Source organism: Scyliorhinus torazame, chromosome 29 (genome assembly GCF_047496885.1).
Source record: "Scyliorhinus torazame isolate Kashiwa2021f chromosome 29, sScyTor2.1, whole genome shotgun sequence".
Classification (NCBI taxonomy): domain Eukaryota; kingdom Metazoa; phylum Chordata; class Chondrichthyes; order Carcharhiniformes; family Scyliorhinidae; genus Scyliorhinus; species Scyliorhinus torazame.
In genome coordinates this window covers 10,940,973-10,955,801 of record NC_092735.1, presented here as the reverse complement: position 1 = coordinate 10,955,801, position 14,829 = coordinate 10,940,973, and the positions used below count along the sequence as shown (strand labels likewise).

General features: G+C 47.7%; 1 protein-coding gene across 2 annotated transcripts in view; it reads left to right on the top strand.

Annotated features, from left to right (window-relative positions):
• The window catches only part of LOC140403854 (myosin-9-like), a 226,312-nt gene that overhangs the window by 172,136 nt on the left and 39,347 nt on the right, over window positions 1-14,829 (top strand). For both annotated transcript variants that reach the window (XM_072492056.1, XM_072492055.1), the window contains 4 exons: window positions 1,434-1,605; window positions 2,551-2,763; window positions 11,849-11,993; window positions 14,536-14,742. In XM_072492056.1, the coding sequence (XP_072348157.1) occupies window positions 1,434-1,605; window positions 2,551-2,763; window positions 11,849-11,993; window positions 14,536-14,742 (737 nt within the window). The remainder of the gene's footprint in view (window positions 1-1,433; window positions 1,606-2,550; window positions 2,764-11,848; window positions 11,994-14,535; window positions 14,743-14,829) is intronic.

Below are 14,829 nucleotides of genomic sequence, written 5' to 3'. Positions count from 1 at the left end.
GCGCGGGAACCAAGCCCGCGCCTCTCCCTCGGCCCCGCCTCCCATGGCCAACGCCCCATCTCCTCTCCCTCCCCACCTCCCCCCATCACCACCTGTGGGAGAAAGAAAAGTTACCATACCGCAGGATTAATCATACTATCCCTCTTCGCCCCCCCCCCACCACTTTGTCCAAACGTTCATTTTCGTAGTCCAATCATTCCAATTTTTCTTCTACAATAAAAGTCCACGCTTCATCCGCCGTCTCAAAGTAGTGGTGCCTCCCTTGATATGTGACCCACAGTCTTGCCGGTTGCAGCATTCCAAACTTTATCCTTTTTTTGTGAAGTACCGCTTTGGCCCGATTAAAGCTCGCCCTCCTTCTCGCCACCTCCGCACTCCAATCTTGATAGACGCGGATCACCGCGTTCTCCCATTTACTACACCGAGTTTTCTTCGCCCATCTAAGGACCATTTCTCTATCCTTAAAACGGAGAAATCTCACCACTATGGCTCTGGGAGCTTCTCCTGCTCTCGATCCTCGCACCATAACTCGGTATGCTCCCTCCACCTCCAACGGACCCGTCGGGGCCTCCACTCCCATTAACGAGTGCAGCATCGTGCTCACATATGCCCCAACGTCCGCCCCCTCCACACCTTCAGGAAGGCCAAGAATCCTCAAGTTGTTCCTCCTTGCGTCATTTTCCAGTGCCTCCAACCTCTCCACAGATCGTTTCTGGTGTGCCTCCTGTATCTCCGACTTCACCACCAGGCCCTGTATATCGTTTTCATTCTCTGCTGCTTTCGCCTTCACGACCCGAAGCTCCTGCTCCTGGGTCTTTTGTTCCTCTTTCAGCCCTTCAATCGCCTGTAATATCGGGGCCAACAACTCTTTCTTCATTTCCTTTTTTATCTCCTCCACGCAGCGTTTCAAAAACTCTTGTTGTTCAGGGTCCCATATGAAACTGCCACCTTCCGACGCCATTTTGGTTTCTGCTTGCCTTCCTTGCCGTTGTTCCAAAGGATCCGCTGCAATCCGGCCACTTTCCTCTCCTTTTTCCATCCGTGTCCAGGGGGAACACCCTTCTGGTTTACCGCACGGTGTTTTCAGCCGTTAAAATTGCCGTTGGGGCTCCTATCAAGAGCCCAAAAGTCCGTTTCACAGGGAGCTGCCGAAACGTGCGACTCAGCTGGTCATCGCCGCACCCGGAAGTCCCCCTTTTCACACTTTAAATATGTTCAGGGTCTAAATCCTGGAACTCCCTCCCTAACAATACTGTGAGTGTACCCCAGCTCAGGGACTGCAGTGGTTCAAGAAGGCAGCTCACCAATTTTGGACCACAAAGAAATCACGTGTGCACTGTACCCCATTTCCATCCTGAACAGGATCTCCGAATTGAGGTTTTCAGGGTGGATAAAGCAAAACAGTACATTGTAGCACATTTGTTTTTTGACAGATCGTCTGAGGAGGGAGGAGAAGCAACGACAGGAGCTGGAGAAGAATCGCCGTAAATTGGAGGGAGACTCATCTGATTTACATGACCAGATTGCTGAGCTACAGCAACAGATTGCAGAGCTCAAAGCACAGTTGGCCAAGAAAGAGGAGGAACTTCAGGCTGCACTTGCCAGGTAAAGATTACAATCGGAATGTGGACAGAGAAGATAGTTTTTGTTCTCCATTCAGAACCTCTACTCACAAAAAATAAGATGTACATTGGTAGTCAACCTTGTCCTTTGGTAACGTTGTGGGTTGGGGGGGGGGGGGGGGGGGGGGGGGGGATCACGATCATATATTTTGGTCCTGTCCAAAACTGGAGGATTACTGGAAGGCGGTTTTTAGGGTAATCTCTAAAGTGGTGCACGTGAAACTGGACCTGGGCCCTTGGGAGGCCATATGCGGGGTGTCGGACCAGTCGGAGTTGGAAACGGGTGTGGAGGCAGATGTTGTAGCCTTCGCCTCGTTGATCGCCCGAAGGCGGATCCTGATGGGTTGGAGAGCAACCGTTCCACCCTGTGCCCTGGCGTGACAGGGGGACCTGTTGGAATTCTTGACTCTTGAGAAGGTTAAGTTTGAACTGAAGGGAAGGATGGAGGGGTTCTACAATTCATGGGCATTATTTATTATGCACTTTCAGGAACTGGATAACATCGAACATTAGTTTTATTGGGGGGGGTGACGTGACTGTGTGTGTTAATGGTGACTGGGTGATTCCTGATTCCTTTTCGTCATTTGTTTATGTGAACATGCGGGCTAATGTTTGGTGGGAGGATGGGATCGTTGTTATTGATATGGGGATTGACATTTGTTACTGATTGTTTATTGTTGGAGGGTATAAATTTGGGAGAAAATGTGAAAAAGGAGGAGAATAAAAATATTTTTTTTTTTTAAACTTGTCCTTTGGTTGCTGGAAGCCTACCTATGAAGATGCAACATATAAATAGTGTACGTTTGACTTCAGCTTCCTGCCTATGGTCCTCTGCAACTGCCAGACATTAATGCGGACCAGTCCAGAAAGCCTCTGCAATGTTACGCCCAGTTTTTTGTTCTGAACTGGTTCTTTGTATCTTCAACAGAACAGATGAAGAAGGTGCACAAAAGATTATTGCGCTAAAGAAAATCCGTGAACTGGAATCTCATATTAGTGAACTGCAGGAAGATCTGGAATCTGAGAAAGTTGCCAGAACTAAGGCTGATAAACAGAAGCGAGACCTTGGTGAGGAGTTGGAGGCTTTGAAAACAGAACTAGAAGATACACTTGACTCAACAGCTGCCCAACAGGAACTCAGGTAATAACTGGAAGTGCAATGGCTGCATTTTCATGTTTCAAGATTCAACTGTAAAGTGCAACTTTAAATCGCTGCCTCTGTTCATGTTATTTATTGAGTCTCCTTCGGCAAGGCCTTCTCCATGATAAGATTGTCCAAAAGTGATTCAGATGACTCAACGGAGTGAGATAGAGGGAGAGTAAAGGAATGAAGACTGCATTGTTTAATACCAAATTCGGAAGTGTCCTGAGTCAGTCATTTTTAATCAAGCTTACTGTTTCCCAGGGAGTGTGTCCGGTAGCCATTTAGCAATTGATATAAAATTTTGACTCTGAAGCCCAAAGAGAGCCTGGTATATTTTGTATATTTGGACTGGTTGCCACTGGTTGCAACCTATCAAGGCTGTTCAATTTAGTTAAGAGAAGAAAACCAGCATTTACAATAATGCCTTTCATTTCTTGATGTCAGCTCCAAATGCTTCATGGTTGAAGTCACCTGTTAGGCATGTAAACCTGGCAGCTAATTTGTGCAGCGAGGTCCCAAGCAATGCTCCCACTAAACTGTGTGGGTATACGGTCGCACAGCACCCTTAAAAGGTCCACACAGATCTTTTCTGTGATAAATAATGTGCGCGCATTTGTGCAAAAACAGGTCAAGGGACCTTGAACTTATTTTTTTTAAAACGGCTGCATGACAAATAAATTTTAAAGAGCATTTTCCCACCGATATTAATGAACAACTAAATATATTTGTGCTGGTTTTCATGGAGGCAGAAATATTGGCCAAGACACCAGGAACACTTGACTGCACTTCAGATAGTGCCTTGGGATCCATTATGACCATGAATCGATTGTTGTAAAAATCTATCTGGTCCACTGATGTCCTTTAGGGAAGAAAATCTGCCGCCCTTACCTGGCCTACATGTGACTCCAGATCCACAGCAATGTGGTTGACACTTAACTGCCTCTGTAATGGGCAAGCAAGCCACTCAGTTGAAGGGCAATTAGGGTTGGGCAATAAATGCTGGCCCAGCCAGTGACGCCCATATCCCATGAAAGAATAAATAAAATAATCTATTGTCAGTTGATTCAAGAGTATTGAAAGTCAAAGAGATCTAGGAGTACAGGTCACTGAAAGTGGCAACACAGGTGGAGAAGGTAGTCAAGAAGGCATACGGCATGCTTGCCTTCATTGGCCGGGGCATTGAGTATAAGAATTGGCAAGTCATGTTGCAGCTGTATAGAACCTTAGTTAGGCCACACTTGGAGTATAGTGTTCAATTCTGGTCGCCACACTACCAGAAGGATGTGGAGGCTTTAGAGAGGGTGCAGAAGAGATTTACCAGAATGCTGCCTGGTATGGAGGGCATTAGCTATGAGGAGCGGTTGAATAAACTCGGTTTGTTCTCACTGGAACGAAGGAGGTTGAGGGGCGACCTGATAGAGGTGTACAAAATTATGAGGGGCATAGACAGAGTGGATAGTCAGAGTCTTTTCCCCAGGGTAGAGGGGTCAATTACTAGGGGGCATAGGTTTAAGGTGAGAGGGGCATGGTTTAAAGTAGATATACGAGGCAAGTTTTTTACGCAGAGGGTAATGGGTGCCTGGAACTCGCTACCGGAGGAGGTGGTGGAAGCAGGGACGATAGTGACATTTAAGGGGCATCTTGACAAATACATGAATAGGATGGGAATAGAGGGATACGGACCCAGGAAGTGTAGAAGATTGTAGTTTAGTCGGGCAGCATGGTCGGCATGGGCTTGGAAGGCCGAAGGGCCTGTTCCTGGGCTGTACATTTCTTTGTTCTTTGTTCAAGTTAACAGTTGTGTAGCATAATTTGCCAGGAGTGAGTTCCAAATTTATACAATCCTTTGCATGAAGCGGTATTTTCAATTATGGGCTGGTTTAGCATACTGGGCTAAACAGCTGGCTTGTAATGCAGAACAAGGCAGCAGCGCGGGTTTAATTCCCATACCGGCCTCCCCGAACAGGCGCTGGAATGTGGTGACTAGGGGCTTTTCACAGTAACTTCATTGAAGCTTACTTGTGACAATAAGCAATTATTGTTATTATTATTTCACTCCTGAAAGGCCTGGCTCTAGTTTTTAGACTGTCCTCTCCATCCAAGATCTCCCCAGCTGGTGGAAATAATTGCTCCCAATCTGTTCCACCTCATGTCTTTTGAAGATTTCAAATCATCCATTAGCCTTCTAAACTCCAGTAGGTACAACCCTAGTTTGCGTAATCACTGACATAGCATAACCACTGGAGTCAAGGTATTAGCCTGGTTAACCTACACTAAAGTCCAGACTTACATTCCTGTATTAAGGAATGTCCAGAATTGCTTGCAGTGTTCCAAAGTGCGGTCTTAACCAGGGCCTTGCATAGCTGAAGCATGACTTCGACACCTTGTATTCTATTCCTCGAGACATGAAGGCTTGCATTCCCTTAGTCTTTTTGATAATTTTGCTGTATCTATTCATGACAGTTGCATGAGCTGTGTGCCTAAATCCCAAAGTCTCATTGGGCCTCCATTGTTTTTTACTTTTCACCATTTCCAAAGTGTTCTGTTCTTTTTAGGTCCAATACTACTGACTTCACATTTGCCTACTTTGAAATTCATTTCACTTCATCTTAATCACTTAATCTATACAGTCTCTTTGGAATTCCATGCTCCATATACTTGTAATACCACCTTATATCTTTGTGTCTTTAGCAAATTTAAATGAATGGCTTTCAAACCCATCAACTAAGTCAGTTGTTTATAGTTGAGGCCCCAACATACATCCTTTTTTAAAAAAATATGTTTTATTGAAATTTTTTTCCCAAACAACAATTTTTCCCCTCTTACAAAGCAAACGCAACAATAACAATACAGACATTTTTAACAAAACCCCATTATCTTTGACCTAAACTAAACTAAACCCTCCCCCCTCCCCCACCCTTCCCCCTGGGTTGCTGCTGCTGGTCATCTGTCTTCCCTCTAACGTTCCCCTAGGTAGTCGAGAAATGGCTGCCACCGCTTGGTGAACCCTTGAGCCGATCCTCTCAGGGCAAACTTTATCTGCTCCAGTTTAATGAACCCCGCCATATCATTTACCCAGGCCTCCAGTCCGGGGGGTTTCGCCTCCTTCCACATGAGTAGGATCCTGCGCCGGGCTACTAGGGACGCAAAGGCCACAACGTCGGCCTCTTTCGCCTCCTGCACTCCCGGCTCTTCCGCAACTCCAAATAGAGCTAACCCCCAGCCTGGTTTGACCCGGGCCTTCACCACCCACGAAATCACTCCCGTCACTCCCTTCCAATACCCTTCCAGTGCCGGGCATGCCCAAAACATATGTGCGTGGTTTGCCGGGCTCCCGCCACACCTCCCACATTTGTCCTCCACTCCAAAGAACCTGCTCAATCTTGCTCCCGTTATGTGTGCTCTATGTAGCACCTTAAATTGAATCAGGCTAAGCCTGGCGCATGAGGAAGAGGAATTTACCCTGCTTAGGGCATCAGCCCACATACCCTCCTCTATCTCCTCCCCTAGTTCTTCTTCCCACTTTCCTTTTAGTTCGCCTACCGACTCCTCCCCCTCTTCCCTCATCTCTCGGTAAATCTCTGACACCTTGCCCTCTCCGACCCACACCCCTGAAAGCACCCTGTCCTGAATTCCCTGTGTCAGGAGCAACGGAAATTCCCTCACCTGTGGTCTAGTAAACGCCCTCACCTGCATATATCTCAAGAAATTTCCCCGGAGCAACTTATACTTTTCCTCCAATGCTCCCAAGCTCGCAAAAGTCCCATCTATAAATAAATCTCCCACCCTCCTAATTCCCAACTGGTACCAGCTCTGAAATCCTCCATCCATTCTTCCTGGGGCGAACCTATTGGTTGTTCCTGATTGGGGACCCCACCAGGGCTCCCCGCACCCCTCTCTGTCGCCTCCCCCTCTCTGTCGCCTCCACTGTCCCCAGATATTCAATGTTGCCGCCACCACCGGGTTCATGGTAAACTTTTTAGGTGAGATCGGTAGCGGCGCCGTCACCAGCGCCTCTAAACTCGTCCCTTTACAGGACTTTCTCTCCAGTCTTTTCCACGCCGCTCCCTCACCCTCCATCATCCATTTACGTATCATTGCCACATTGGCGGCCCAATAGTAATCGCCCAAGTTCGGTAGTGCCAATCCTCCTCTGTCCCTACTACGCTGAAGGAACCCCCTCCTTACTCTCGGAACTTTCCCTGCCCACACGAAGCTCGTGATGCTCCTGTCTATTTTATTAAAAAAGGTCTTGATGATTAGTATAGGGAGACATTGAAATGCAAATAAGAACCTCGGGAGGACCATCATCTTAATTGCTTGCACCTTGCCCGCCAGCGATAGAGGCTGCATGTCCCACCTCTTGAAGTCCTCCTCCATTTGTTCTACCAACCGTGTCAGATTAAGTCTGTGCAAGGTTCCCCAGCTCCTAGCGATCTGAATCCCCAGGTATCGGAAGTTTCTTTCCACTTTCCTTAGAGGCAAGCCTTCTATCTCTCTACTCTGGTCCCCTGGATGTATCACAAATAATTCACTCTTCCCCATGTTTAGCCTATACCCCGAGAAATCCCCGAACCCCCTCAAAATTCGCATAACCTCTATCATCCCCCCCCCGCTGGGTCCGACACGTATAACAATAGGTCATCCGCGTATAACGAGACTCTGTGTTCTTCTCCCCCTCTAATCACCCCTCTCCATTTCCTGGAGTCTCTCAACGCCATGGCCAGAGGTTCAATTGCCAACACGAACAACAATGGAGACAGCGGGCATCCCTGTCTTGTTCCCCTATATAGTCGGAAATACTCCGATCTATGTCGACCTGTAACTACGCTTGCCGTTGGAGCCCCATAAAGAAGTCTAACCCAGCTAATAAACCCGTTCCCAAACTCAAACCTCCTTAACACTTCCCATAAATACTCCCACTCCACCCTATCAAATGCCTTCTCTGCGTCCATTACCGCCACTATCTCTGCCTCCCCCTCCACTGGGGGCATCATTATCACCCCTAATAGTCGTCGCACGTTAACATTCAGTTGTCTCCCTTTTACGAACCCTGTCTGGTCTTCGTGCACCACCCCCGGGACACAGTCCTCTATCCTCGATGCCAGTACTTTTGCCAACAATTTGGCGTCCACGTTCAATAATGAAATAGGACCCGCACTGCAACGGATCTTTATCCCTCTTCAAAATTAACGTATCGTCGTCTCCGACATCGTCGGGGGTAAAGTCCCTCCTTCCCTGGCCTCATTGAACGTCCTCACCATCAACGGGGCCAACAAGTCCACATATTTTCTGTAATACTCCACCGGGAACCCGTCTGGTCCTGGGGCCTTCCCTGCTTGCATGCTTCCCAGTCCCTTAATAACCTCGTCCACCCCAATCAGTGCCCCCAGGCCTACCACCCCCCGCTCCTCCACTTTCGGGAACCTCAATTGATCCAGGAACTGCCGCATCCCCTCCTCTCCCTCTGGGGGTTGAGACCTATACAGTTCCTCATAGAAGGTCTTGAACACCTCATTTATCTTTCCTGCCCTTCGCACCGTGTCTCCCCTTTCGTCTCTAATTCCTCCTATCTCCCTCGCTGCTGCCCTCTTTCGCAATTGATGAGCCAACAGGCGACTAGCCTTTTCCCCATATTCATACCTCCTTCCCTGTGCCTTCCTCCACAGTACCTCCGCCTTTCTGGTGGTCAGTAGGTCAAATTCCGTCTGGAGTCGTCTCCTCTCCCTGTACAATTCCTCCTCCGGGGTCTCTGCAAATTCCCTATCCACCCTTAAAATCTCCCCCAGTAATCTTTCCCTTTCCTTGGCCTCTGTTTTCCTTTTTAGGGCCCCAATGGAGATCAGCTCTCCTCTGACCACCGCTTTTAGTGCTTCCCATACCACTCCCACAGGGACCTCGACGTCGTCATTGACCTCCAGGTATCTCTCAATACACCCCCGCACTCTTGCGCACACTCCCTCATCCGCCATCGGTCCCACATCTAATCGCCAGAGTGTTCTCTGCTCCCTTTCCTCTCCTAATTCCAGGTCCACCCAATGTGGGGCATGATCCAAAACCGCTATGGCTGAGTACTCAGCTTCTTCCACCTTAGAGATCAACGACCTTCCCAAAACAAAAAAATCTATCCGGGAGTACACTTTATGGACATGGGAGAAGAAGGAAAACTCCCTAGCCCTAGGTCTAAGAAATCGCCATGGATCCACTCCCCCCATTTGGTCCATAAACCCCTTAAGTACCTTGGCCGCTGCCGGCCTTCTTCCGGTCCTTGAGCTGGATCTATCTAGCCCCGGGCCCAGCACCGTATTAAAGTCCCCTCCTAAAATCAAGTTTCCTACCTCCAGATCCGGTATACGCCCCAGCATCTGTCTCCTAAATCCCGCATCGTCCCAGTTTGGGGCATACACATTAACCAACACGACCTCCATTCCCTCCAGCCCACCACTCACCATTACATATCTACCTCCGCTATCTGCTACGATGTCCTTTGCTTCAAATGCTACCCGTTTCCCCACCAAAATGGCCACCCCTCTATTCTTTGCGTCCAGTCCTGAGTGGAACACCTGCCCCACCCATTCTTTCCTTAACCTAACTTGGTCCGCCACCTTTAGGTGCGTCTCTTGGAGCATAACCACGTCTGCCCTTAGTCCTTTCAAATGCGCGAGCACTCGGGCCCTTTTTATCGGTCCGTTCAGGCCTCTCACGTTCCACGTGATCAGCCTCACTAGGGGGCTACCTGCCCCCCTCCCGTGTCGACTAGCCATTACCTTCTCTAGGCCAGTCCCATATCCCGCCTCCGCGCTCCCGCTCGCTCCCCCAGCGTCGCACACCATCCCTGCCCACCCACTCTTTAGCCATTTCCTTTTGGATTTCCGCAGCAGCAACCCAGTTGCTCCCCCCCCCGCTAGATCTCTTTCTAGCATGATTGCTCCCCCCATATTACTTCCGTATGTCAGCTGACTTCAACTGACCCCGACTACTCCTGCTCACTCCTCGACCCCCCGTGTGGGGAACTCTCATCCGCCTTGCGCCTGTCTTCCCGCCTTATTCTTTCTGGCGCGGGAACATTCCTTTACCTGACCCGCCTCTTATGGCGCAGCTCCCTTTCCCCTCCCCCTCCCCTTCCCCATTCTCCAACTGTGTCCCATCTTTCCCCCCTCACCGGCGCCCACATTTCCCCAATGTCTCCCCCCTTCCCAATTTACTTCTCAATTAACTTCAACCATAACATTAACAATAACATTTCCTGCAGCATCAGTCCCTCAGTTCCGATCCAATTTCTCTTCTTTGATGAAGGTCCATGCTTCCTCCGCCGTCTCAAAATAATGGTGTCTCTCCTGATACGTGACCCATAGTCTTGCCGGCTGCAGCATCCCGAACTTCACCTTCCTTTTATGCAACACCTCTTTGGCTCGGTTGAAGCGCGCCCTCCTTCTCGCCACCTCCGCACTCCAATCCTGGTATACCCGTACCACTGCATTCTCCCATCTGCTACTCCGCGCCTTTTTAGCCCATCTCAGGACCTCTTCTCTATCCTTAAGGCGATAAAATCGCACGATTATCGCCCTGGGTGGTTCTCCTGCTTTTGGTCTTCTCGCCGGAATCCGATTTGCCCACTCCACCTCCAAGGGGCCCGTAGGGGCCTCAGCACCCATCAGTGAGCTCAGCATCGTACTTGCGTACGCTCCACAGTCCACTCCTTCCACACCCTCAGGGAGACCCAGTATCCGAAGGTTCTTCCTTCGCGCTCCGTTTTCTAGGGCCTCGATCCTTTCAGTACACTTTTTATGAAGTGCCTCGTGCGTCTGTGTCTTAACCGCCAGGCCCAGGATCTCGTCCTCAATATCTGTCACCTTCTGCTCCACCACGTGGAGCTCTGTCTCCTGGGTCTTTAGTGTCTCCTTGAGCCCCTCAATTGCCTGTAGCATCGGGGTCAGCACCTCCCTCTTCAGCAGCTCCACGCACCGTCTCACAATTTCATCCTGCTCAGGCCCCCATGTCGCTTGCGCTTTCTCCGCCGCCATCTTGTACTTCTCTCTTTCTGACCCTTTGGTCGACGATTCCTCGCGCTGCAGCCGCCGCCGGTTTTTTCCTCCTTCGTTTGGGGGGGACTCCCTTCTCACACACCCCACACCGGGTTGCGTCGTCAAAAAATTCCCCGTTGGGGCTCTTAAAAGAGCCCGAAGGTCCGTCTGAGCTGGAGCCGCCGAAACGTGCGGCTAGCTCGGCATCACCGCAACCGGAAGTCCCTTCAGTGGCCTTGATGAGATCTTTTCACAGTTGTTCCCTCTGCTGCTAGAATTCACCTTTGATACAGGCCCTCAGGTCAGCTTGCAGCTTTAAGCTTGCCCTTTCCCCGCCTGCATGCTGGAAGAGGCCTTGTTTATCCTGCAGTTGCAGCCAAATCTTTTACTGTTTCTGCCGTGTCTGGCAACCAAGAGACATACCCTTCCTGGGGTACACTGTCGGGGGAATGTTGCAGCCTTCTTCCCACACCGGGAAATGTCAAACAAATGCCGTGGGGGCCCTGTAACGAGCCCAAAAGTCCGTTCCAAGCAGGAGCTACCGAATATGCGACCTAGCTCTGCATAGCCGCACCCGGATGTCCCCAACATACATCCTTAAACACCACTAATCACATTGGCCAGTTAGAGTATTTGGTCATTCTCTCTTCCTATTCAGTTCCTTCCTCTTGGGTCAGTTTCCTAATCCGATCAATTATTTGTCTTCACTTCCATGGGCTTCACAACAACTTGCAGTCCCTTTTGAGCGGCTTTATCAAATGCCAATGGCAGTCCATATAAATATCATCCAAAGACATTCTTATGTCCACTACTTCAGTCACTTCTCAAAAAACATTCTAAGTGAGACTCTTCCTTCATTTGAGGTAGCTGGTGTACTGGACTGCAATACTATCTCTTTAACATTGTAGGTATCCTGGTACAGACACGATGGACCAAATGGCGGCCTCCTGCGCCAAAACAATTCTATGCAAATGGACTCATTTGAATTTAATTTTCATTATGTGCAGCACTTGACCTTTGTTTCCGTCTGCTCTCTCCTTCCTCTATTATCATTAAAGAGCAAAGCGTGAGCAAGAGGTGAACCAGATGAAGAGAGTCCTGGAAGATGAGGGAAAAACCCATGAACAGCAGATCCAGGAAATGAGACTAAAACATTCCCAGATTGTGGAAGATATCTCTGAGCAACTAGAACAAACAAAGCGGGTATGTTGGTTTATTTGTCTGTGAAGGAAATGGAGTTTCGAGGAGTAGGAAATGTAATATATTATTGTTCTTGTGTAATAGGGGACAAATGAACATTAATGGCACATCATTATTCTGATCAGGAATATCCAGTGGGAACTTGCCAGCCACCAATTGTGTAGTTGATTTAAAAAAAAAAAAAAAATTTTATTCTCCTTTTTCATCTTTTCTCCCGAATTTACACCCACCCACAATAAACAATAACCAGCAACAGATATGTCAATCCCCATAACAATAACGATTCCATCCTCCCACCAACCCCCAAACATCAGCCCGCATGTTTACATAAACAAATGACAAAAAGGAATCTGGGATTACCCATAGTGTCACCCTTAATATACACAGCCCCCCCCCCTCACACACATCTTCTACTCCTTCAAAAAATCAGCTCATCCTCACCCTCGTGAGGTGTGCTCTATATACCACCTTCAGCTGTATCAGCCCCAACCTCGCACGTGAGCTGGAGGCATTCACTCTCCGGAGCACCTCACATCAGATCCCCTCCTCTATAACCTCTCCCAGCTCTTCCTCCCACTTTGCTTTGATCCCTTCCAGTGGTGCCTTATCCTCTTCCAAACTAGCTCCGTACACTGCTGACACTGCCCCCTTCTCCAGTCCCCTTGCCGTCAGCACCTCCTCCAGCAATGTGGAGGCTGGTTCCTCTGGGAAGCTCTGTATCACCTTCCTGGCAAAATCCCGAACCTGCATGTATCTAAACACTTCTCCCTGCTTCAGCCCATACTTCGCTTCCAGCTCCCTCAATCCTGCAAACCGACCCCAAAGAAACAAATCTTTTAGCGTCTTAATCCCCTTCTCTTCCCATTTCCGAAAACTTCCATCCCACCTCCCTGGCTCAAATCTATGGTAACCCCGAATCGGCATTTCCCTCGACCCTGCCCCCAACCCGAAGTGTTGGCGAAACTGCCTCCAGATTTTCAATGAAACTATTATTACCAGACTCCCTGAGTATTTCCCCGGAGCTATCGGGAGTGGCGCTGTTGCTAGTGCTTTCAGCCCCGACCCCCTGACAAACTCTCCTCCATTCTGACCCACTGGGAATCAACCCCTCTGACCCAGCTCCACACCTTCTCCACATTTGCCGCCCAGTAGTAGTACATCAGGTTCGGGAGACCCAAACCCCCTGCCTGCCTTCCCCTCTGTAGCAGCACCTTTCTCACTTGGCCACCTTCCCACCCCATATGCATTGTGTAGTTGATTTAAGACACCGTTATACTGTTACAACCTTGTGAAGAGTTTGGTAGAACTCCGTAAGGGAGGAACAACACAAATTGTTAAGAATGATTAATAAATATGAACTGTTCTGTTTGTATAATGTTATTCTTGCCCAAGTCCACACTGACCACAGTACTGAAAATGATTCTGATAAATTAAGTGTCTAAAATTACTATCATTTCTTGAAATTAGAATAAAATACATATATTTTGGTTTGTACAAAATAACATTATTTATTAATAAGTTGTATTTGAATAATGATTTGCAGTTTGGTTTTTAATTCCACTAGTTACCTGATAGTAAAAATCTAAGGGAATTACTTTCTGGTTATTTGTCACACGTCGTTCGCTACTGGGAGTATACTCGGGGCAATTCTGATATCGTGAATAGGTTTGGGATGTTTGAAAAATACTTATAATTATGAAGTTCAATAATTCTGCAGGCTATTAATAGCTGCTAGTTTTCTTTAAAATCCCTCCATAGTTACTGAACAGTTAAAACAATTAAAGTCTTGTAGCCCGCACTGGTGAAAGAAAGATTAACACTGGAGACTTATTCACATAGATTTGTAAAGGTCCTTCCCTTTTTGATGATCTCAGTAATAGAATTATGTGGAATAAGCAGTATAAAAACAGGGTCCCCTCTCATTCCGTTTATCTCTTCTCAAGTCTTCCAGCATACCTTTTTGTTCCCTTTTTTCTCATACTTGTCTAATTTCTTTTCTTTTTGAATGCATCTAAGCTGGTGCCTGAACCACTCCCTTGTAGCAAGCTAGGAAATTTCTACTTTTATTGGTTTTATTAGTAACTATCTTGTATTGCACCCTTCCACAAGTGGGGAGTAATGTCTACACGCCTACCGATTTCATAAGTTTTAAAGACCTTTAACAAGTCTCCTGTAAGGTTTTTTTTCTTTTAAAAAAAAAAAAATGCTTCAAGCTATTCAGTCTTAGTTCTGATACCTTCCTTGTAAATAGCTTTTGCACCTTCTCTGATGCTTCAATTATGCTCTTCATAGAATAGCGACAAGAACTGCAGCCTGATAGATGAAAAATAGATGATGAAGGATTTAACTCGCTATGGTGTAGGTAGATAACGTGAGTGATAATAGTCGATAGATATATATATATATATCACGTTGCTGAAAATCTAAATGCTGACCCTATTAATATTTGTCTGCACATAAGAGGAAATGGGTGTCGTAACTTTGGACCTTGCAGTGATCTTAAGTTCTGACTAACCTAAATTGACTAAACTCGTTCTCTCTGCAGTTCAAAGTTGGAGTGGAGAAGGCCAAGCAAGCCCTGGAGAATGAACGCAACGAGATTAGCTCTGAGGTAAAACGTCTGCTGCAGGCTAAGGCTGAATCTGAGCACAAGCGGAAGAAGGTGGAGTCCCAATTGCAGGAGCTGCAGGTTAAAAACACAGATGGAGATCGGTGCCGAGTTGAGCTCAGTGAAAAAGTCAGCAAGCTTCAGGTAAATGCACAAGCTAGCTGTTGCTACTACCTTGGTGAAATTAAATCAATATATCCTCGAAATATAATTAACCATTTGGTTTGGGTA